General features: G+C 48.4%; 1 protein-coding gene across 5 annotated transcripts in view; it reads left to right on the top strand.

Moving 5' to 3' along the window:
- EPB41L4B (erythrocyte membrane protein band 4.1 like 4B) overlaps positions 1-25031 on the top strand; it is a 128004-nt gene that overhangs the window by 37507 nt on the left and 65466 nt on the right. For all 5 annotated transcript variants that reach the window (XM_032419088.1, XM_032419090.1, XM_032419089.1 and 2 more), the window contains exons 3-13: positions 8312-8354; positions 9202-9280; positions 11210-11254; positions 13105-13157; positions 17937-18057; positions 19141-19228; positions 19396-19484; positions 19789-19858; positions 19957-20126; positions 22327-22436; positions 24340-24370. In XM_032419088.1, coding sequence (XP_032274979.1) covers positions 8312-8354; positions 9202-9280; positions 11210-11254; positions 13105-13157; positions 17937-18057; positions 19141-19228; positions 19396-19484; positions 19789-19858; positions 19957-20126; positions 22327-22436; positions 24340-24370 — 899 coding nt within the window. The remainder of the gene's footprint in view (positions 1-8311; positions 8355-9201; positions 9281-11209; positions 11255-13104; positions 13158-17936; positions 18058-19140; positions 19229-19395; positions 19485-19788; positions 19859-19956; positions 20127-22326; positions 22437-24339; positions 24371-25031) is intronic.

Raw genomic sequence — 25031 nt, 5'->3', positions numbered from 1 at the left:
CTAAAACCCTTTGAGTTTTCTTACCCTGCACCTCTAAGTTTCTCTTTCTGTCTATCCTTTTCACCGTTTGGTTTTAAGGAAATGTGCATGTTTATCCAGCATTTACCCCCTAGACCTGCATCACAGTTCCATTTCCAGTTGCTTCCTGAGTGCCAGATTTAGAGTGCTCCTGTCTGTGTCCAGTATCCTCCAGCTGTCCCATCATCTGACACTCGTCAGCCCTCCGCTTCCCAGAAACGCTTCTCTGTTCTGCCTTCTATGTGTCTTCACGCATGTGGTATTTGGGGCTTTAGAATGTCTACAGCCCTGGACTGTGAGTCTGACCTGGACCTTGTTCCTGGCGCTGCCCCTGACTTACTTGGCTTTCGATGAGCCACCTTTTCTCCCTTGTCCTCAGTTTTCTCATCTGTAAAATGGGGTTCTCAGACCTGTTCCTAAGAGCTCTTCCAGTTCTCATGTTCTGGAGGGGAATCAGGTGTGTCTGCCCCACATGGCTTCTCGTGTCATCGTTTCAGCTATTAGAATCATGTGCCTGCTGCCTTGGTGCCATGTCCTCATCCCCAGGTGACCCCTCTCCAGCCACTCGGATTCCCAGAAAGCCAAAGATGGGACTCCATTATGAAAGACACGGCCATGCACCTCCGCCCCCTGGGCGGCCACGCGTTCCCGTCGGCCGGCGCCCTGGCACCCGCTCGGCAGAATCCAGGTGTCCTTCCAAGGCCAGACACCTGCAGACACTCAGACTCTACAGGCTCTCACATCTTTCCAGCTTCCAGCTGTGAGCGCAATGTGCTTTTTCTTCCCCAACAAAGCAGGTGCAGGGTCCTCATCTACCTGACTTGAGGATCCAGGGATGTGCAGCAGAACCCTTCTCATTAGTCTTGATTTCCAGGCTGGGCTCATGGCAGGCTGCATTCTGGTGAGATCTGCACTTATCTGTATGCCTATGTTTCTGGGTTCCCCTCCTAGCATGCCCTTTCTCACCCCATTTAAACTTCTGGCTGTCCTTGAAGACCATCTCGGAAGACAGCTCTTCCTTCATGCAGCATGTCCTGAACTTCCCGGGCTTCTCCTGCCCCCCTGGAAACCTTTGAGCTGCTCTGCCTTCTGGGGTAGTTTGCTCATCTGGCCTTGGGTTCATTATCTGCGTATATAAACAGACCTTTCTGATTAGATCCTGAGACTTCGGATTGCTTCTTCTTGGTGACTCTTATTGACAAGGCATACCACCTAAAACCTCAGTCTTCAGCCCCAGAAGGGACCTTAGAAGCCATTTGTCAAATGTTTCTCTTGATGGTGAAATGAAGGCCTTTCGACTTTGGCAGGGCCCTCAGTGAGTAGCACAGCTCAGACTCAAACCCAGGTCTTAGGACCTCAGGGCTAAGTGCTCTTTTCAGCATGCTACCCTGCGAGCCTGTTTTCCTAACCGTAAAGTAGAGGCGGTGACATCCGTATCACAGGGAAATTGGGGGCTCAGTGAGTTAATGGAGGAGAAAGGGTTTTGTAATCTAACATGGGTGTGGGTCTCCTCTTCCTAGCTGGGCAAGCTGAGGGGGGACCAGAAGTCATCACAGCTCCCAGAGGTGACGCACTTAGGCTAGCTGGAACCTGCAAGGCTGCCTTGCCTGTGGGAGAAACATTAGCGATTTAGGTGATCCCTTTGGGACTGTTCCCTGAGTCGTTGATTTTTCCGGGCGCCTGGAACAAACGAAGCAACTGATGGCAGGTGTAATAGATGGGGGCCAGGAAGGGAAGGGTGCGCTTGGCCTTTGGCTTATTGCCATGTGAGGCTCCTGCAAGAAATGACATCCCCACCCCGCCCCTGCATGCAAATCGGAGGGCTGGCAGTGGCGGGGCTCTTGGCACAGCTCTCTGCATACCCAGCTTCTGTCCCCAGCTCCCTGCAAAGAGCCAAGCCTGGTTACCATAGTGCGCTGCCCAGCCCTGAAGCAAGGTCAAAGTCTATTGGCATTGCCTATTTTTAGCAGTTGAGGCTGGGGCCTCCCTGTTTCCCTTTTCCATATCAAGGCAGGCCGCAGCCTATTCTGTAGATCTCACCTTTGCCCAGCTCAAAGCAGGGGCAGGAGTTCTATTTGTATAGAGGAGAGCTTTCTTCTGAGAAAGGAGGCTCTGGCCTGCACCCACCCAGCTTTCTTACAGACTGATCAGGTAGCTGCTGTTTCCTGAGTTCCCACTCTGATGAGCTCTGAGCGGGCCGTCAACCTAAAGACTGTACCCAACTCTTTATTTAACCTTCATCATCTGGAAGACTAGCCATGGAGCAGACCCGTTTTACAGATGATGGAGCTGAGGCTCACTAGGAACCTTGTGAAGGTCAAAGTGAGGGACGGAGGCAGGATGCAGAATCTGGTTTCATTGCAAAGGCCAGCCCTTTCCACTGGGCTCTCCCCGTTCCATTACACACGGTAGCACCTCAGCCACACACGTGCATGTGCACGCGCCCGCACAACGAACATGTTTAGGCAGTAGCCATTCAGCGGACTTTGCCTTGGAGCTTCCTCACTGTCAGTCTCTGTGGTGCAGGTTCCTGCCTGGGGAGACAGACTATCCCAGTGGAATGGGGGGGGGCGGCGTGTCTTCACTCTGGGAGCCTGGAGCAGGACTGCCTGAGTATCAGTGAGGAGCTGAGCGAGGCATCAGAGGGAAGAGGAGTGGTGGGGATTTGGGGCAGGGGTAATAACAGCCCCACCAAGCAGGAGCCTCCCTCCGGGTCCTGGGGACAGGGGTTCTGGAGGGCAGGTATGGCCATTGAAAGTCCCTTCCAGGGGGGCCCCTCCCAGCAGGAAAAGGGAGCATTTTATGGTGGTATGCTTTGCAGCAAGGGATCCAGAAAAGGTGATTTGGGCCTTTGTCTCTGGACTCGCGGGATGTTTTTCCTCTGGTCTTTATAGCCTAGAATCAGGTGCATGGGTAGTAAGAGGCCCAAGGCTGCAAGGTGAGGTTGACACGGATTCATTGGCTGCCGAGAGGGTCAGTGGACGCTGAAGGGGCATTTGCGGCTTCGCTCTGATGATCACTTGGAATGCCATCCCACGTGCCCCTTGTGCGGACCCTGCTGAGCCTTCCTGCCATCTCCGGTGCACCTGGAGGGAGGGGCTGTCGGGGTGCTGTTACTGTGAGACAGGCAAACCTTCCGTTTCAGTGGTCTGTCACAGTTTCCTTGGCCACTGGGTTGATTCTTCAGAAGCGTGTTTGGGCAGAGCTCAGTGCACAGATGAGGAAACAGTCTCGGGGGGCCTGCCCATGGCCACACACCAGGTGGGAGGCAGAGCTGGGACTCGAACTCTGATCTCCTGCCTCCTTCTATTTTAGTGCAAAGGAGTGTGAAACAGCTCAAGAAATGCTACAGGCCTCCCAACAACCTGTCTCTGAAGGCTGGCAGAGCGAGGGTTTTCCTGCCCACCTGCGAATATTGATGCTGGGTGGAAAGCTATTGATAAAGGGGCCTCTGTAGTTGATTTAGATGAATCCCCCAGGAAATCTCAAGTAGCTGATATAAGGGAGGTTATGGGGCTTCATCGTGGGTGAGAAGGAGCGATCCCTCCTTAGGCAGGGAAGGCACTTCGAGCTAGTGTATGGTGTGGAGACCCAGGGCCCTGGCTGCTAACAGCCTCATTTCTGACCCTGCCCCTGCCTCTCTAGCCATGGGATTCCGGGGCATCTGAGCCCTCCGCACGGCCACCTTCATCTGCTCTGAGGCCTGAGCCAGTGATGGATGGGACACAGTCCAACGTGGGTTTCTGCTGACACCACCAAGCAATTAATTCTGTCGCCGTCTACCTGCAGATAGCCTCAGATCCCACAGGTGAAGGGCTCAGTCCTACAAGACTGTTTTCCACCCCGTACCTTCCCCCATTCCACACTTCAGGTGCCAGTCACGAGTCCAGATTGTTACCTGTATAGATGGCCACGACCCACTCTGAGCTCAACTAGTTTTCTAGAACAGATCATAGAACTCAGAAACATTTGACTCACGAGATTACCAGTCTGTTATAAAGAGAGTAACTCAGGAGCAGCCTGATGGAAGAGCTGGATAGAGCAAGGTGTAGGGCCGAGTGGGTAGTGCAGAGCTTCCATCCTTCTCTGGGTGTCCCGCTCTTCCCACATCTGTGCGTTCACCAGCCCCGAAGCTCTCCGCATCCTCCCTTTAAGTTTTTGTGGAGGCTTTGTTACAAGGGCACGATTGATTAAATCATTGGCATTGGTGATTGATTCAAGCTCCAGGCCCTCACCCCCTCCCCTTCCCCAGAGGTCAGGGGAGGTGGGAGGGAGAGACTGTTAGCTTCAACCCTCTAGTCACAGGTTAGTTCCCCTGGCAACCAGCCCCCATCTTAGGTGCTTTCTGAAAGTCACCTCGTTAACATAAACTCAGGTGTGATTGAAAGGGATTTGTTATGACTGTCAGGACACCTTTATTGCTCTTACGGCATAGAAAATTCCAAGGGTTTTAAGAGCTCTGTGCCAGAAACTAAGACCAAATATATATTTCTTATTATAAATCATATCACACACAGTAAGCTCCAAAAGTGTCCTTTCCCTTCTTTCTCGTTTCATCCCTTGGATATGGGATTATCTCTTCACATTTCTTCCAGCTCTGATTTAAACACAAATAGACAGTCTTTGTAAGCTAAGAAACTCTACAGGTACCAGGCCCTAGTGATGAGTTCCACCACTCACACTTGATGGTGAGGGCTCTGGGGTTGTTCAGGCGGGTTTTATTACCTTTTCAACCCGTGAGCTTCTCTTGGCCATTGTGGTTCAAGTGCTTCTGTATAGATTTTAGTTCTCCAGCCAGCCTTATGCATGTCATGGTTCCAGAACTGATGTATTGTCAGAACGGATGAGCTTTGACAAATCGTCTCCCATCTTGATTTATGGAAAGGGTTTTGCCAGATTGACTTGGATGAGAAATTCAGATCAGAAACCACCTTTCTAACACCTGTTAGACTGTTTGAGTTAAATGTCGTGCCTTTGAACTTAGAAATGCCCTCGTCTATCTCCAGTGACTGGTTTAATGGTCTCTTAAGAGGGCTGGAGCCATTTGCCTTGGCCTTTGCCGACAGGCAGTGTGCTATATTTAGCTGGGATGCAGGTGAACATCTAAGGCAGGTCCCGCTGCTGCTGACTGTAGGCCTCCGAGCCTAGTGTAGTATATGATTTACTAAAGGCCACGTTGCGCCCTAGTGCCTGGGTATTCATCGTGAGGTGGTCTTGTGGGATAAAACACGAGTAATCAGAGTCTGGTCAGCTCCTGCAGCTGAGAAGAAAGTTAGGTAGGTCATTTTGAACTGGTTGGATACAAGATAGGTTTTATCACCTCTTGTTTTAGGATTATGGCAGGATTTCTTACCACCTCTGATGCAGGACAGGCAAGCAAACCTGATCGGAACCCTCCCGATAGGGCCAAGGAGCTTTTAAAATGAAACTGTTTCTGATGACTTTCCCAGCTTAGTGAGCCCCAGACTTCTCACAGGCCTCCATCCTGGTACGTCCTGCTTTGGGCAGGGCCCCGTGGCCAGGCAGGAAGGACGGAGGCCAGCCCGCATGGATCAGGGAGCTCCTTACGCAGCATGGCCAGAGGGAAAAGCAGTTTGCTGTCCAGTAGGAGCACTAGCCATGAATTGTCCGTTAACACCAACCATAGACATCTGGCCAATAAACCCTGAAATTGCTTGAGATTTTACAAAGCCCAGACAAAGATTTTCAGAATGGATCGTGGATGTGTCAAGATCCCCAAGATCAGTAGGATATATTCCCGGGTAAGAGGAGGCTGTGGGAAGACTTCAGCACTAAATATTTAATGGGCACACCGGGAGCCTTTAAAAAACACTGATGCTCTGAGATTCTGTTTAATGGATCTTGGGTGGGACTTGGGGAATCATGACTGCAATGCGCAACCAGGGTTGAAAACCACCGCCACGGACTTGGATCAAGATCGCAGTTTGACAGCGGAGGGAGGGGAACAGTGGGCTTAATGTGTTCTGTTCCAGATAGAAGGGGACTCGAAGGAAAGAAATGGGACAAGCCCCTTTAAGCTGTGAGCCTCTGGGGCTAATGAGATGAGAAGGCTGGTTGCCGGGGAGAATTTTCTTTGCCTGGTAATAGTACATTCATTTCAAAGTGAGGGGAAGGAGTTTAGTCATAGCCATTTAGCGTGATACTTTGGCAGGAAAGTAAATATACTTTTATCAGGTCTGTATCTGTCCTCCTCCCAGGGGCTAAGGTCGGAGATTTTCTGCTTGGTTGAAGGCAGCAGTGATAGGGCATTCGATGGGGCAAACTGATCTTTAAAAACTGCCCCATAGGCAAACAATGGAGTGAATAATGGGAGTGACAACCTGGCCCACCCCCATGAAGATCATATTCTCATTAGAAGTAAAAAATTATGCAGAAAAGTAAAAAAGAAAAAAGTAAATGGCATCCACAGCCCCACATCCAAAAATAACGTCTGTAAATCCTTCTGGACATATCTCGATAGAAAATAATAATTTTATATAAACGGGATCCTGGTTTGTTTGTTGTTGGTTTTTTTTTTTTTTCTTTTCATCAAGTGTTGAGCTGTGGGTCTCTTGCCACATTGATAAAGAGGCCCACATCAGTTTTAAAGACTGAATAGTGGGGCGCCTGGGTGGCTCAGTCAGTTAAGTAGCTCCCTTCGGCTCAGGTCATGATCCCAGGGTCTTGGGATCGAGCCCCATGTTGTCGGGCTCCTTGCTCAGCGGGGAGCCTACTTCTCCCTCCCCTTCTCCCTCTGCCTGCTGCTCCCCCTGCTTGCGCTCTCCCTCTCTCTATCTCTGTCTCCCTCTATCTCTGTCAAATAAATAAAATCTTTAAAAATAAAGACTGAATAGTATTTCATCATATGGACGAGCCATTTTTGTTAATCCTCCTTTGTTGATAGACATTTAGGTCATTTCCAATTTATAGCTATTAACAGTGAGATAAAGCATCCTGCCCTTGTGCCTTTGAGCCCCGCATCCTGCTGCGCTGATCTTCCTTCATTCCGCTTGCTGAGCCGGTGGCTGAAGCGGAGGGTGGAGACGAGGAAAGCCCACGTCCTCCCATCGCACTGCTCACAGCTTATTGTGTGTTATAAGTCACCTGTTATTTGCTTTTGTGTTTCCTTATTCCCTTCCCCCCACACAGTCATAATGGGCTCTTTGGTGAGAGGTAGAGTACACTGCACTCATTTAGTCCCACCCTTCTTCGTGATTAGAATGTGCAGAGTTGAGATTGCTTCTGAAAGGACATCGGCAGTCAGCAGAAGGGCCTCTCATTGCGAGCAGCCAGCGAGAAACCCACTCTGCCTGTGTCGTTCCGGATGTTCCCCTCAGGGACGTTGCAGTGTGTATCCAGTTGACCTAAAGTGGTGGGAAAAGTTCCTCTCTGCCTCCTTTTAAAAAAATGCTATCAAGCATGTATTTATTTCTCAAGAGTCTAATAGGGGCCTGCTGGGTGCCGTGCTCTGTGCCTGGCGTGAGACACAGGAATTATTAAAGCGCACCGTCCCTGCCCTCCAGGGTTCGGGATTGCTCGGAGGGGCTCACAGCGTAACGGTCCTAAATGCTGTTTTCCGTGGAAGTTGAGCTGCTGAGGCTCATCAGGACTGTGGTATCAACAACTTAGACATTATAGAGGAATTTGCATATGAGGGAAATGGTTTTGTGATTTCCTGCGGTGGATAGGACCCAAGGGTTCTTTCTGATGAAAATGACAGGAAGTTGAAATGTCCTCGTTGACCGGAGCAAAATTATCTCCAGCCAATCCCTGCCTGTCTTCCCAGCTTCCTTGGGGTCCTTTTCCTGGCAAAAGAATAAAGGGGTCATGAATTTGGGTTTTATAATTTTAGCATTTAGAGCGACAGAGCTTCCAGACCCATGCATGATCAGAGATTCCCGGCAGTGTGGCTGGTAGTCTTTCCTAGGCTGATGGTGACTTGAAGATTGAGTGTAACTTGAGAAATTTAGGAGGAAAAAGCTGCCGTCACTCCGCTGACCAGAAGGGCCTCCACAGATCAATTAGTTAAAAGATTTTAAGTTCTTTTAGGCACTTCTTTGAAAAGCTAACTCTCCCAAGAAAAAATGTACTTACTGTACCTAAGCATGGATTTTTTTTTTTTTTTTTTTTTATACAGTCCCACACAGTTTGCTGATCCCCAGCCTGAGAACCCTGATCTGGTCCGATCCCTGGTTTTATGGGTAGAATGACTAAAGTTTATAGAGGAGGGTAAATGTGGGCTATATCGTCTAGCTGATGAACTATTCCTAAAGAAACTTTTTCTTTCTTTCAGCACTGGCTGGATCATTCCAAACCCATAAAAAAGCAGATGAAAAGTAAGTAAGCAGAATTTAGCCTACTCACTTATTTCTTTTATCAGAGAGTAAAACTCCTTTGCCAATGTTTTGAGGTATTATGTTTTCATCAGGACTTGGGAGCGTTTTTAAGATAGATCCCATTTTAAGTGGATGATTTTTCATTTCTTAAGGCGGGCCAAATGTTAGAGTTTAAAATTTGGATAAGATTTTTGGTAGGTATTAAAAAACAGACTATGCTCTCATTTGAAATCAGGCACCCTTGCCAATGAGAACTGATTAATATGCTGTTCAGAAGCATGACTTTACGCCTATTACATTCATTTGCTAATGAGTTATAAAAGTAGACTCAGAGGATGGAAAAGCTGGAGTTCTGACAGTCCGGTCCAGCTCTCTGATTTTATAGGTGTGGTAAGCCCATTTCTTCAGTGTTGTGTATGCGTGGGTCCTTTTAAAACATGGAATACTTTACAGTGTCCTTACTGTATTTTTAGATTACAGAACACTTGCTGTTTATGCGTCACTTTCCTTTAGCCCACTTCGTATTTTGTAAAAAGTTAGTATCTGTTTGGAATATCTTGGCAATTGGATGAAAGTAAAATGTCAGCTCTTAGTAATTCATCTAGATGGTTAGGGTTTTATTCCAGAATGAGTTACTAGCTACGCCGTCTCTGTCAATGCAAAAGCACATTTTAGTTTTCCAGATTGAAGGATTGCAAAGAACTCACTAGCTTTCTATGCCCCATTGCGACCTCCCCGATGTAACGGTGAATGTATGACTAGAGTTAACGTGTTTTTCCTTTTGTCCATTCTCTGATCTTCAAAATTGGGGGAAAACATCTTCAACCTTCCATCTCCATATGTTTAGTTGGACCTGCTTATGCTTTGCACTTTCGAGTTAAATATTATTCTTCAGAACCGAACAACCTTCGTGAAGAGTTTACAAGGTAGGACAAAATGCAGAACAAGATTCCCCTCTTTCTCATAGCACTTACCTTATAACTTACGGGTCCCCTGAGTTGTAGGTCTGCCTCCTCTTCTATCTGCTAACTTTATATTCTGAGCAAAAGTTATTTGTACTTTGCCTGTGCTTGTCTCCGTATTCTGTTGAAAATCTACCCTTTGCTTAATTTGTCCTTTTTCTCAGTGAATCAGAATTAAAAGATTTATTTTCTTGTCACATTTCTGTTTTGTTGGGCTGTGGGTAGATTGGTGAGTTGTTCTTTATAGTGTCACTTTGTTTTTGTCTAGGTACAAAAAGGGAAGGCAGGTATTGGAAGAGCATTTCTTAGTCCCAAATAGCTATCTTATTTTTTTTTTTAAGGGTCTGCACAGTGTTCCCTTGTTGCTACAATATCAAAGTTGTTGGAATCCCTTCATGTTATCTTTCAGCCCCACTGGATTTCTTTTGAGGTCTGCCTGCCTTATGCCTGTCTCTTAGACTTCAGAAACAGTGTTGAAGCAAAAGAGACTTTAAAAACATTTTAAGTATGGAATTTCCCTCCAGCTACCCTTCTGACAGTGAGATTCTCTACCCAGCCTTCCACTGCTTTAGATGTCCCCAGAACCTCCTTGTCATTTGCGTGATGGACAGTAGTGGTGACATGTCAGCTCATGGTGGTGGCCATTAGCCTGGAGATGACCACCCAAGGAACACTTTACAGACTGTTTATCATCATTCTCCACCCTGGAGAGCCCTACTGGCCTTCCGTAGCTAGGTTTTCCTGTAGGAATTGGAAGTTCTGGCCATGTCAGCCCTGTTTTCTCTTTGACGTGAGTACTCAGCTCTGTGGTGGCTAAGCAGCTTTCGGAAGCAGGAACATTCTGGAATGTACTAGAACCTTCAGCTCCCCCATCCTTTGATTTCTGGGTCACCCACATTCTCCTAGATCCATTGCAACAGAGAGTGACCGTCTGCTTTGTTTTCAAAATCCAAACAAATTATTCTAGAGTTTCTCTTTAGAGTCCTTTATGAAACATGCTGCTTCTAGCCATCATCAAAGCCAGTGATTCTTAACCAGGGTTGTGTGAATCAGAAACACCTAGGAAGCTTTTGAACAAATCAGATTCCTGGGGACCACTCTTGCATGGAAGGCTGATTCCGTAGGTATGGGGCGGAGCGTGGGTAGCTTTGGCTTTTACAAAGCACTGTAAGTGGTTCTGATGCCCACATGCTCCTGGTTAAAAAAAAAACAGTTAAGCCAAGACACTTAATTTTTTTTTTACTTAGGTGAACTCCACTTGTGTTACTTGCTACTTTCCTCTCCCCATTTCTCATTACCCCATAACCCCCTGCAGCCCAGTTCCGGGATTTTTGGTGTGTGTGGGTGTGTGTGGGTGTGTGTGTGTGTGTGTGTGTGTGTGTGTGCACGCATTTGGTTTTTAAAAGACAGAGTCTGCAGTTAACCTGCGTCAGGAAAAAAGCCTCAAGCAGTTGCTCACTACAGTCAGCTGTAAACTTTCTGATAGAAGCAGCTGCACGGTTCCTGGAATCTGCTGGTGGGACTGGCTGAGGGCCAGGTCCGGCGGCTCCGCCCTGTCTGTTTGATTGGACACGTCGCATGCCTGTGTGTGAGCGCTCTTCTCAGCACCGCCGGTGCTGCCGAGGCCGTCATTGGGCTGTGCCGTGTTCCATGTTCCATCCTCCAAGTATCTTGCGAATTCTGTACATGCGCTCACCTGCCTAGCTAGGTTCTGGGATGCCTTCCTGGAGACTCAGGAGGAGATGCTTCCACCAAAGTTCTCATTTGATTTGGACTCCTTTATACAATGCTGAATTCTGGGCTGTGGGCGGGGCGGGGTTTGTGATGGGCAGTTGGGGGTTGGAAGCAGCTGGGAAAGAGGACCCTCTGTTGACTTTTGTGTATGTTTATCAGGTACCTGTTTGTTTTACAACTCAGGCATGACATTCTTTCAGGAAAGTAAGTATGTTTTTGTTCTCACTCTTAACCCAGGATAGATCATAGTATATTTCTAAATCACGGTTGTTGTTGTTGCTGTTTTAACTCTTCTACCCTTGTTCCCTTTTCAAAATTCAAAAAAAGTACACCAGGCATTGTAAAGTGAGTCTAATACTTGTATCACTGTCATCCTCATCTTATTTTAAATGATTACTATATGGCTTGAAGCATTTCCAAGAGCATTTAATATCTTAGGTGATGTGCATTTGGGAATAATTCTCTCCCTGATCACATCACTGCCCCATTCATAATGGCTTTTGTCGTATTTGCAAGCAAGATACGTTATTAGTATGTATACACTTACAAGCATTTGGATAGTCCAAAGTCTCATTCATCACCATCTGCATTTAAGCAACGAAACAGGTTATGTTCTGATTCTGATAGGAGGTTTAGACATCTCATCTCATTTCCTTTTACCCTCTTAAAAATAGTTTTTCAATACCAGGCCTCTGGTGACAGTGATTGGTGAGCACAAGGAGCATTGGCACTGATGTGGTTGGTCCCGCCTGCGGTATTTATTTTAAAGATGGGGAATTTCGGTGGTCCTAGCCTTTACAGTTGTGTCACTTTTCCGCATACATATTGACCATTTCCGGTCAATGGAGACGGAAAATGAGGACTATACTGAATCTAAAAAGCGATCCCTGATGCTGAAAAGAGCTCATCTTGATTTTGAATATAATCGGAAGGAAATTTGAAAAGTGATTTCCGAATTTGCAGACTCTGCATCGGACGTATGCTATAGAAACCTTAGCGCAATTGTGTCCTGGAGCAGTAGATTGTACAGTGTATACATGGGCCTCATTCAGCCATGCAGTACGAATCTTCGGCGTGCGTGTTACGAGTGTGTGTATTTTTATCTCTCTCTCTCTCTCTCTCTCTGCATACTGTGCTCCTCATACGAAAGGCCTCTTAAGTCTAGTAATTGCCTTCAGTTTGGAAAAATATTAATGGCGACATCTTGCATTTGTACAGTACTTTGCAGTTTCCATGCACTTCAGCCTGATTTACTGTGCTTCAAAGCGGAACGGTGTTCTGGTCCCAGCACTGCCTCCTACCAGCTGGGTGACCTTGAGCAGGCACTCGAACACTCACTTCCTCATCTCTAAAGTGGGGGATGGGGGAGCCCTGGCAGCACCCATCTTCGGGGTTTATGAACTCCGTGCATTGACCACATTCAGCCGTACGTGTGAAAGGCTTTGAAAACTATGAAGTGCTATACCAATGTATGTCATTATTATTTTTCTAACTCAATTTGTAATTTGAAGTGTGAATGAGATCAGTGATGGGAGGTGTAGTAATACGCCTCTCTGGCTCTGCCGCCCTTCTCCTTATTAGAACGCTTGAGTGTATCCAGCTGTCCTGGTGGTGTTAGATATTGTATCTGTCTGTTTATTTTTAACATTATGACCTGGTTTCAAGAAAGATGTAAGGCAGCTTGAAAAGGCGCATGTACCATATCAAGTAAGTTTCAGAATCACAAGGCAAAGGGAAGGCTTTTCATTCTGTTTCCCAAACTTCCCCCATTCTTGCCAAATTCAGTAAAATTGCCCACAGGGTAGATAGAAACTGTACCGAGGTTGGGTTGTTTTGCTAGACGGTGAGACACCGACTTTGGAAATAGGTAGTGGAAGTCAGCTTGTTTGCATTCTTTAATGTGGATAGCAAAAAGAGAAGCTGCTGGGAAAAATCATTATCTAAATATCACTACCTTTTGAAAAATGACTTTAATGATATTTTGTATGGTTTATGAGTATTAAAGTTCATATACAGAATTAATTTCCTCTCTCTCTTTTTTTTTTTTTTTCAAGATTGAAATGCCCCTATGAAACGGCTGTGGAATTAGCTGCTCTCTGTCTACAAGGTACATTCTTCTTTGGCGGTAATTAGCATTTTAATGTTATGCTCTCGTTTCAACAATTGATTATCCCGTGTACCAGGCTCAGTTCTCTACTTTGGGGGTATAAATGAATATAGTAGGGCCTGCATCTCCAAGTAGCTTGTGGTCCCGTGAGGACATGGCAAAACCACACACAGGGTGTAGCGTAGTTCCTATAGAAAGACCTGCAGGAGGCTTGGAAGGTGAAGGCCCTTCAGGGGGATGAGTAGATGAAGATGAGCAAAGGAATTAAGACACAAAGTAGAAAAGTGCAGAGAGGCACCAGCAGTCGAGTGGTGTCAGAGGGTGGAAGTTCAAGAACCGGGAGAAGTGGACAGCCTTGAACCCTGTTTAGAGAGCATGACCTTCATGCTGTTAGCAGTAGACCTCTGAAGGCTCTTAAGAGGGAGGCAGGCCTGGTCAGGTGTACATTTAGAAAGGTCACACTGGCTGTGATGGGGAGAGGGACTGGAGCAAGACCAGGGCTCGGGGTGCAGTTAAAAGGTGTTGCTGTAATAAAAGGAAACTGACTAGGGCACGGAGTACATGCTCACACACACACCAAAAAAAAACAACGCTGGTGGTACAAGAGAAGGACCTGGTCATTAGATCAGTGTTAAGAGGGGAGTCAGGGAGGAGTCACAGATAGCTTCCAGTGGTGGGTGACAGGAGCAGTGAATGGTTAGAAGAGTTGGCTCCAGTGGAGGACATCCTCTGTGAAGGGCCTCTTGGCTGAGAGGTGCCAGTGGGACCCCCCAGTAGCTTCTTGAGTGTGCACATCTGGCTCCATCAGAGAGGTCAGGCCAGAAGCATCAACAGGGAGTCATCTGCTCAGAGGTGGGAGTTAGATGGGAGGTTTGCCTGCATGGTTGTCAACATTGACTCTCCATATTAGGCACTGGTGGATTTTAGTTTAAAATGCACAAGAAACACTTGCTAAAGTCTCCAGCATTCATTAAGAGGGTACTAACACGTAACTGCACATAAGGAATTTTATCAGTACATCAGATAGACCTATGTTGTGGATTCGTTTACCAGTGCGTTTATCGGCTTCTGTGGGATAATGAATTATGATGTATTCATTCATAATTACTAATTAATTTTGAATATCATCATAAGATTTGGCTTCCGGCTTTTGTATTTGCCAATTTTTAAACATTGATCTAAGTCTTCAAATTATAAAATCAGTACACATTTATTATAGACCATCAGGACAGCAGTACAATAGACAAGTAGAAGGAAGGAAGGAACCTGTCATCCTGCCATCCACAGATAACCAAGAGTTTCTGTGAGTTGGATGCAGTTTTTAAAATATAATTCTAATCAGTTTTATACGATTTTTTGTATGATTTTTCTACTTGGTATTTTTAGTGCACGCACTTTGTCATAAAGATGGTTTTTAATGACTGCGGGATACTCCCCTTACCTGACATTTCTATTCCTTAGTCACTTTTTAATTCTTGTTCTCTAATGGGGGCTCGTATATAGTAGGTGCTCAGTAAGTATAGGATGAATCGAATGAAGTTGGAGGGGCCCTTTAAAGACTGTGGTTGAAGGGGGAACCTGCCCGTGAGGTCTGAAAACACAGGCGGTAGAGGTGACAATATCGTCCTCTGTAAATGTCTGTCCCAAATACGATGCTCAGTGCTTCACGCCCACATTTTCCTGATATAAGAGTCCTTATGGTGAGTGCTATAAGGATCTAGAATGGCTTGGGGGACATGGAAATCTGCTCTCCATTTTGACCAGGTTCCGATTTCACCATCTGGCCAAGTAGCATCCACTCTAGAGTTTCTGAGTCTCCAGGAGGTTCTACCATCAGAGTTGGTGACCCAGCAGTAGATGTCAGAGTGTAGTTAACAGGATGAAGTCACATCCCTGTCAGACCTGGGGCCATCAGTCCACTGGTCCTGAACCATGAGAGCTTGAGGCACATGCGTTCTCATCTTCCCCTCCCCCCACTCACTTCCTGCCATGGGACGAAGGCATCATCACACTCACAGAGTCCAGCTCTGGTAGGACCACTTGCCTCGCCCCAGAACCGAGGCAGACGTGAATGAGATTAGCTGTCTGTGAACCTTTCTCGGGGAGATGACCCATTTGAGTTGGAACCACAACCTAGTGTAATTTAAGATGCAGTCAGTGTGTCCGGTACAAATGAGAAAGGCTGAAGGCTTAGACACACGAGTCGGGAAGGTCTCGTTACATTGTCCCTCCGTGGCCTCTTTTCCCCACATCCCATTGGGAAGTGCCACAGCCTGCCTTCCCGGTCAACCCCAGCGGAGCCAGCCCACATCTGGCCATCAGGATCGCTGGAGCGTGTCTGGCTCTGAGTAAAATGGACCTTGTGTTTCCTCCCTTGCTTGAGCCTCAAAGACATGCCTTGCTGTGGTTGTCCTTGAATGCATGGTCCCTCCAGAGTCGTGACACAGCGGCCTAGAGGGAAGGCCGTGCTCCTTGGGGGACTAAGTTGATGGTAGATTTGAAAGTTAGTGGGGCGCCTGGGGGGCTCAGTCGTTAAGCGTCTGCCTTCGGCTCAGGTCACAATCCCGGGGTCCTGGGATCGAGCCCCGCATCGGGCTCCCTGCTCAGCAGGAAGCCTGCTTCTGCCTCTCCCACTCCCCCTGGGGGGGAGAATGGGACCATCACCTGCTGTGTGTCCCGTGACCTTCTTTCATCCTTGCAGTAGTCCCCATTTTTACTGGCGGGGCATCAGAGGTGGAGAGCGGTTAGTGGCTTTGCCCAGGTCGCACGGACCGTGGATGGTAGAGGGCGGGTCCCGGCCCTCCTGTGTCTGAGCTGTTTCCGCTTCCCTCCGCACCCTCCGCGGCCAGGACCCTGGCTGCAGAGTTCACCGACAACGGAGTGTCGTTTGGCCGGCAGATTCTCGGAAGGCAGGCGTGCTGTGTCAGCATACGTGTCCCAGGCTTTGCTCAGGCCGCTTCTAGTCCAGTAACAGTGAGGAGGGACACTGGCCCCCAGGCCCGGTCTCAGGAAAACCTTATCATCGTCCGGTTTCTTCCTCCCATGCTTGATGATGTTAGTAGTGTCGCCGAGACAGGACTAAACCCAGGGCTCTGTTGCCCCACTTTGGCCCGTGCGTACAGGGGAAGGGTGGTTCATAGGAAGGAGTTCTTGTCCCACACTGCCCCTCTAGCCTCGCCAGCCCTCCAGTTTCAGGGTGAGCGCTTGGTCAGAGGTCAGTGGTGGCCTTGGGAACCCAGCCCTCATCTTCGCTGGGTGATTATTTCCAGAGCATAATCTTCATTTGTGACTTTGCTCGAGGTACCGAGTAGCTGCACACCCTGCCCCAGACCACCCTGGTGATTTCAGGGTGCCGTCCACATCAGAGTTGCAAATGAAAGGCCTTGGTCAGGTGAGGAAGTGTTCACCAGGTCCCCTCCCTCTGTCAGGCAGCGTCTCGTACAGTCCTCCCACGGCCCCTCTGGGCTTGGTAGTACTGCTGCATCGGTACGGACAGAAGTTTCATCCACTTCTGCAAGCCCATCGGGGTCCCTCCGGAAAGGTGGGCTCTGGGATTGGAAAGGTTGCTGGGTACTTAGTGTGTCGCTACGACTGGAGGGGTTCAGACATATGCTGATTCATCAGTTGGTGGGATTTGTTGTGTTGAGCCGTGGTTCTCAAGGTGTGTGCCTGGATCAGCTGTATCGGCATCACCTGGGAACTTAGAAATGCACACTCTCAGGCCTTATTCCAGACCTCTGGCATCAGAATCTTGGGGGATGGGGTTCAACAGCGTGTGTTTTAGCGAGCCCTCTGGGTGATCCTGATGCACATGCAAGTTCAAAAGCCAGTGGTGCAGATCCCGTGCTTTCTGAATTACCCTGTGTGCCAGTCACCTGGGCTTCTAGTGAAAAGGCAGGTTTGGCTTCAGTAGGTCTGGGGCGGAGCCTGAGATCGGGCACCGTAAGCAAACTCCCGGTGATGCTGACACTTTGGGTAGTAGCAGGGCATTAGAGAAACCTCTGGAGAATTCCTTTACGTCCTGGGGGCTGCTCCCTGAGCTGTAGGGGTGGGGTCCGGAGTGGGGAGAGTGGATTTGCTCATTTGTGTCTTGGAGGCCTGAGGCCCCCCTGTTTCCTCGGACCCTTCATTCTGTGGGGTGCTCGGTGAGAGCCAGTAGCGTGCAGGGTGCCTCGGGCTTTTTGCTGGGACTGCTCACGTGGTTGTTCCTCTTCTGCGCTAGCGTCTTCCTCCTGATTCTGGCAGACTTGCCGCAGTTGCTCCTGCAGCCTTGTCACCCCCTCCCCCCCTCCCTCCCCCCCCCCCTGCCTCACTCCTTCCCTCTCCCTCCCGGCATATTTTCCCCCAGATTGTACATGTACTGAATTCTTGATTGGTTCTCTCCAGCACTGCAGCCTCGGCCTTAGCGAGAGCCTGCTTAAATGGATGTTTCAGAGCAGGTCCTCATTCCCTGCAGTTGCCTTTTATTGCAGATCTGGGCTCTACCACTTCACAGGGAAATATAATCTGGGCCTCCTCGGGTAGGGGAAACAGTCGAGAGAAAGGCAGTCATAACTGAGATAATGGTGTTTTGCCCAATGGGGAGGTCACGAGGATGATTCTCAGATTCTGGAGTACGTGTGGGCTCCAGGTGGGAGTTCAGCCCTCCTGAAAGGAGGGGCTCCTCCACATGGGGGTACCTGTGCTTCATAATTGTGCAAACTGCCTCTGGACCTGGTTGCAGCAATCACTGAAAGCATTCACCGTCTCCTGTTTTCTTCCCTTTTATGAACCTCGCAGCGGAGCTGGGGGAGTGCGAGCTTCCAGAACACACGCCAGAGCTTGTGTCTGAGTTTCGGTTCATTCCAAATCAGACAGAAGCGATGGAATTTGATATCTTCCAGAGATGGAAAGAGTGCAGGTACCGAGATGCTACCATCTCGCATTCTGATGTGTTTCTTTCGTGATCCGTAAGCATGTGTCAGACTCTGATGTGCCAGTAGAGTTGCTCTGCTTGAAGACCACAAAACTGCAGCTCCAACTCTTCACTTCTCGCCCGTGCCTCAGTCCCGTGTTTCCAAAGGCCCCCATGACCCCTGTCTTTACTGAGATACTGGGATACACAGGCAGGACCGCACCGCACTCCCATTGCTCTCTGAATTACAGAGCCTGGTCCCGATTGGCTCGTTCCTGCCAGGGACACTGCTGCTCACCTGGCCTCCTAGAGAGAGCAAGGAGGCTCTGCCTCGGTGTGTTCCTCCACACCCGGTTCTCTGTCCGTGACCTGAATCTTCTAGAGTAAACCCTTTAGAGGGTGGCCCTGTTGTCCCTTACAGGGACACTCGTATTTGAGACCGCGTGTTGTACAGTGTTCTATTTCAGGACATGTGGTCACCGCAGCTAGATCCAGCCTTGTCGTTTATGTCGAGGCTCTCCCCTCCTTCTCCTCGGGGTCTCCCTAGGCGGACAGTTTCGTGCCTTTCTGCCCTCCCAGCCCACCTTCCCGAACACCTGCTCCAAGTCAGTCTTGGACTCAGAAACAGAGCCTAGTTTCCTCCTGTCCCTCCATCCTTTGAAGGGGCCTCATGACTTTTTTTGAAACTGGAAGGTGACACTAGCCCACTCTCGTACCACGTGGAAACAGGAGAGGAAGGTGTGGCCGTGGGGTCGCGGTGCCACACCCCGCCCGCGCCCGCCGTCCACTCTGCAGCCTGTCCTCGTTAGCAGCCAGTGGTGTGGCTTTCCAGCCTCTTTACCTGCCGTGGACTTGACGACGTCCACGCATAAAAAATTGTTGCCTTCCCTGCTCACATTATAAGCACTGCTGTCTGTCATCTTTCTAATCAGGGAACAATCTGTCCATGGGAGTCTTTTCCTGTTCATCCTAATCGGTGTCCCTCATTCTCTTAATCGCTGCAGAGCATCCCCTAGTGTGGCTGTGCTCTTCAGAATCCTGTGGGTGTACGAGCTGCAGTTTACATGTGTTTCCATTGGTTTTTCTAAGGGGAAAGAGCCCTGCCCAGGCGGAACTGTCCTATCTGAATAAAGCGAAGTGGCTGGAAATGTATGGGGTAGACATGCACGTTGTCAGGGTAAGAACTGTGTGCGGTTAAGTCACGGGGTCTCTCGGGGTGTACTGTGACTGGGCCACGTGTAAACAGTGTGCGAGCAAAGTAACGTGGCGAGGAAACTGTTTTGCATTCTGTTCTGTGACGACCTGTTAGAACCTTCTACCGATTGTCACTTCGTTTATTTGTAGGGAAGAGATGGCTGTGAATATTCTCTTGGACTGACCCCGACAGGCATATTAATCTTTGAAGGAGCTAACAAAATAGGCTTATTCTTTTGGTAATTTAGTTTTGTCTAATATTAAAAATGTCTTTTCCTATTTTGTGGTGGAATTATATGTGATGGATGATTATTGAGGGATATTGGCAACACCCAGATTTGCTTTAAAAAAAAAAAAAACACTGTACTCTTGCATTTGTGGGTGTTTCGCAGTGGCCATGAGACTTCTGGATAAATCACACTTGAATGACTGAATGATTTCTTTAGCAAATCTAAACTTAAAAAAAAAGTAAAAAGGGAACTGCTGTTTGTGTAGCCAGCCTTCCTGCCGATTGTACTTTTAAGATGTTTTCTCTCTGACCAGGCCTAAAATTACCAAAATGGATTTTAAAAAGAGCAAATTGACACTGGTGGTGGTAGAGGATGATGATCAGGTAAGCCTTGCCCCTGGTTTTCCCTCTTCGCTGCAAGTAATGCTTCTTTGAGGTCACGGGCCCCCACTGAGCCGAGCACCTTGTGCTTCGCCTGTCAGGGACGGGAACAGGAGCATACGTTCGTATTCCGGCTGGACAGCGCCAGAACCTGCAAGCATCTCTGGAAGTGTGCAGTGGAGCATCACGCCTTCTTCCGGCTGCGGACGCCAGGAAATAGCAAATCGAACAGATCAGACTTTATCCGGCTGGGGTCTCGCTTCAGATTCAGGTGGGCACTGGTTTTCATGACGTGGCTACCCCGTTTCGAAGGAGGGCAGCAGGGATGTTTCTCATGAACAGAGCAATAAATGGATCTATCTCCGGAGGCTTGAGTCGGACATCCCGTCCCTGCTTCTTTCTTGAGATCTAACCTTCGTTTGAGTCCCTGAAGCTCTTTTAGCCTCCATGTCCTTGTGGATAAAAAGGGGCTAATAACAAAATTGTAAATCACCGACATGTAGGTGGAAGTGTGCCGTTTTACTAAAGCAGTAGACACTAGCCACGTATGGCCGTAAGATTAGTTAATATTAAATGAATTTTTTAAAAAGTTACTTATTTGAGAGAGAGAGCATGTGTGTGTGCGATTTGGGGCGGAGCCGAGGGAGAGAACCCCCAAGCAGACTCCCCGCTGAGTGCAGAGCCCGACTCAGGGCTCCATCTCACGACCCATGAGATCATGACCTGAGCCGAAATCAAGAGTCAGATGCTCAACCGACCGAGCTACCCCGGCGCCCCAAGATTAATATTAAATAAATATTTAATTTAAGTCTGGGTGGCTCAGTCGGTTAAGCATCTGACTTCGGCTCAGGGTCCTGGGATCAAGCCCTGTCTCAGGCTCCCTGCTCGGTGGGGAGTCTACTTTTCCCTCTCCCTCTGCTACGCCACCCCCCGCCCCCGCTTCTGCTCTCTCTCTGTCTCAAATAAATAAGTACAATCTTTAAAATGTAGTTCCTCTGTCTCACCAACCACACTTTAAGTGCTCAGTGCACGTGAGGTAGACAGACATAGAACACAAACTGTGCTAGAGCTTTTCATGAACCAGTGTGCAGTCCTCGCAGCAGACTTAATGCCATAGGTCCTCTGATTATCCCCATGAGATAAGGAAACTGGGGCTGAGGGGTTGCATAATCTGCCCAGAGTCATGCCAGTTAAGTGGTAGAGCTGAAATTCAACCCCAGACAATCTGGGTCTTATATTTTAACCACTACTCTATTGCCTTTCATGCGCCAACGTCCAGAAATTTGGTGATGATTAAGAATGAGAGCAGATGTCCTTGTGTGTGCAAGTGACCCAGGGTGGGCTCAGTAAATATTTGAATCTGAAAAGACCCCGAAAACATGAAGAATTTAATTTTTCATGTGTTTTTACTTATGATTGTAAGACCGTGTCTTTCAAAATACATAAAAATTCCCTGGGGGCTTATTTTAAAAATGAGGAATTATGACCTCATCCGAGACCCTTGTAATCAGAATCAATGGGGTGCATGCATATGTGCGTTCATGAGTAAGGCCTGGGAACGTGCATTTTAAATGCCTTCCCAGGGTTGGTTTCTGAGGCTTGTTTACAGATCTTGAGTCGCTGTTATAAGCCTTAAAACTTCATCTGGTTTCATAACCTCTACCCACACATGGCATGTCCTTGAACTCTGTTGAATATGCCAAAAAATGTGCTCATTTCAGATTTATCTACTGTGTGAGGAAGTGGCTTTTGGGATGGTTGCCAAGGCGGGCTTTTCCATCCTAGGAGGAAACTCCCCCAGGATTTGGCCAGCCCAGGCTCCCTTCTGCTCCTTGAAGAGAAGCAGAAGAAGGAAGGGGAGGTTGGAGACAAGGATGCCCCTTGGAGGCACTTAGAGCGGGTAGCAAGTGGCCCCTTCTGTGTGAGGAATCATCAACCGAGCGTGGCTGGAATACAGCAGCTCAGATAAAAACAGTGCATGTCCTGGAAACGGCACAAGGCCACACAGTGGTTGAAACCCGGAAAGCCTTGGTGAAAGAAGTCAGGTTTCCCTTGGCATAGTAAGGAAGGCCAAGGTTTACTTAAGTGGTCATTGATAACAGCATTTTAGAAGAGATAAATGTCTACGTAATGTGTGTTATGAAAGGTTATTTTATCTGTGAATCGTCGTTCTCTCTCAGTCAGATGTTCCGAGTACTTGGACCTGCTTGGTTTGTGGAGCCAAGTGGCTGGTACCTAAATTGCAGGCTTTGTCTTTTGGTGGAAATATCTGCCCCTATAATACAGCTTGGATTTGGCAAAGCTTTGATTTCCCAATGCAAGGCCAAATTTAGAGTGTGTCTTCACCAAACGAGTTCACGATAAGTTGAAATTTACATTGGAGCTCTTGAAAATAGAAGTGCGCTTCCAAATACGCCTCATGTACTGATATTCTGATATCGGTAACACGCAATGAAATACTTACTTTCCAGTGGGCGGACAGAGTATCAAGCCACACACGGCAGCAGGTTACGAAGAACCAGCACCTTCGAGCGGAAGCCTAGTAAACGCTATCCATCCCGGAGACATTCGACATTCAAAGGTAGGGTGCTGTTCATTCTGCCTAGAATTTTATATGACGGTTTAGTGGGTTAAACCCTGAGGAGCTTGGTAAAGCAGTTCTTAAAGGAACTTTCTGCCATTCTGCTCTGTCATTCCAAAGAATCCCAACAGGAGGGATTCTCTGGAGGGGAATCAGGCCACTCTTGCTGTCCACTGTCTTTAGTTTTTCCCATTGTATGTGTTCGTTTTCTTCTCCCTCTTTTTCATACTTCTTTTCTTGTGCCTCTTTGCTTCTGTTGGACCTGGGACCTTAGGAATATCATAGGTTACCACGTTTCTTGTCCGTGGAAGAGATTGCTGTGTCTTGGAGGGAAAAACAGTCCTTTCTCTCCTCCATCTTACAATTTCAAATGGGGACTTTAGTCTCATGCTAACCAGAATTCTGTCCACATAAGAGCAGATCCAGAACCTTTAAATCCTGGTCCCGCGGTCCATCCAAACACACGCTGCCCCTGAATTTAGCCTGCCCTTCCCCCGCCTTTCCAGAGCCCCCTGAGCCTTGTCTGTCAGTTACTAATGTGGTCTCACGCCTGTCTGAGGCCGGGTTCCCAATACAGGACCAGTCAGTGAATGAGCAAGCAGCTCATTTAAACCCAGCCTCCACATCCCACCTCCTGGCTCTCCTCTGTCCACGCTTGATTGTTCCTCCCTTCGGGACACCTAGTTTAGCATTGAATTGTGGGCTCGTTCATGGCACGGCCTCTGTACTCCCAACCCCCCAGGCCCTCTCCTATATATCACTTACTCCTAGTGGCCATTCCATAGATTTTCCTTGTATAACTTGGGACTTCGCAGGCCTTTATGGGACCCGCACCTATACTCGCCCCCCTTCTAGAATCTTTAACCTTGTGTTCCCCACTGTTTCCTGCCTTTTTGAACCAATGGTGCATACCATGGCAGCCAGAAGCTCTCTAAAGTCATTCTTGGCTGCCCTAATGGAGAAAAAATGGCCAGAGCCCAGGAAATGTGGCCTAACCTTCAAGAAAGACCAGAGGGTGAGAGGACTGGGGGCGTGCCCAGAGAAGAGTGACGGTGGCTGAAGGTGATTGATTGCAGGAACTGGGGGTGACAAGTGATGTGGTGGGGGAGAGACGGAGGGCTGTGTTGCCTCCCTGTCAGGCCTTATGCCTGCTGTGGTCCATTGTGTCAGCGTTGTCCAGAAACACTCCAAATAAGGAAGAACTTCCTCATGGTGTTGTCCAAAGATAGAGCCATCTCAAGACCTTGCTGAGCTCCCAGGCCCTGGAGGCGTGCACAGGCACAAAGGGAAAGAGCCCTTGGCGTAGCCACTGCAGAGGGAGGAAGTGGCCTTTGACTTGACCCTTGCCCCCATGGGTGGCTTTGGGGCTCTTGCAGACCACGGCTTCTCTGATTCTCCTCTGTGAAGCTTTTGATGATTTTTCCATGCTGCACCCTTTACAAACCGAAGTGGAGTCTAGATAAAGGACCTCTAGCTCTGTCCATGGTCCCTTCCTCAGACACACACCCCTGCTCCAGCCAGAAATGTCTGTCCCAGGCTCCCCAGTGCAATCCGGCTCGTAGTTCAGCCTTTCTCATCCCGTTATGCTGTCTTTGATTTGACACACCTCTCTGTCTCTTTGTCAAGACTGTGAGCTCCTTGACAGCAAGAATTGTCTCTGATCTCTGCATCTGAGAGCCTGGCCCCAGGCACGTGTTCAGCATTCTCTGGGTGAATTGGAGGGGTTGGCCCAGGGGAAAGGAGACTTTTCCTCCAGAAAGGAGAAGTAGCTAAGGTGAAGATTCTGCCTCCTGGGGTCGGGACCCCTCTGAGATCACAGAACTCTCCACCCTGGTCATTGTCATCGCGTGGTAAACAGTGACAGCTCTCTAAGATGACACACCTTTCTGTTTTTCCTTTAAAGCAAGCAACCCGGTGATAGCGGCTCAGTTCTGGTAAGTGCCCCCAGACTCTGGGGTACAGCTCTTCTCTCTAATTATTGTCTTTATTTGCAATGTTGACTTTTTCCTTAATACAGTTAAACCACAGAGTGAGTCACCTGATGATTTTTCCCCCCTTTTTCTGCTGCCCGCCTGTACCATCCTCCTGGTTTTCAATAAGAACACAATAGAATGTTCCAGGACGTTTTTTTTTTTTCTTTTTTAAAACGCAGCTGCTTTGTTGGCATAGCTTTGTGCTTTGTTTGTGACAACAGTGGGCTTTAGATAAAGGTGAGGGGAAGGTATACACCGCACTGTGCTGGTGGTGTTGCCGGCAGTGATGGGGAAGCGAGGCCGAGCTCCGGAGTAAAAGCTCCGTGAGAGCAAATGCTGAATCTGCTCGGTGACGTGCACGCTTCACAGTCGTACAGCATAGACGCCCTTGACTAAAACACCTTTACTGAACGTCGTGCAGACAAAAGAACACGTCACAAGGCGGAAGCTCCAGCCCAGGTGTGAGCAAACTTTTCCTGTAAAGTGCCAGATCGTAAATACTTTGGACCTGGGAGGCTGTGCTCTCTCTTTCCTGGCGGCTCAGCTCTGTCTCGGCACACAAAAGCAGCTGAGACGGTGTGTCAATGAAAGAACACAGCTGTGTTCCAATAAAACTTTCCTC

This window comes from Phoca vitulina, unplaced genomic scaffold (assembly GCF_004348235.1).
Source record: "Phoca vitulina isolate PV1807 unplaced genomic scaffold, GSC_HSeal_1.0 scaffold21, whole genome shotgun sequence".
In the NCBI taxonomy this organism is placed as follows: Eukaryota; Metazoa; Chordata; class Mammalia; order Carnivora; family Phocidae; genus Phoca; species Phoca vitulina.
This window is presented reverse-complemented; position numbering and strand designations above follow the sequence as displayed.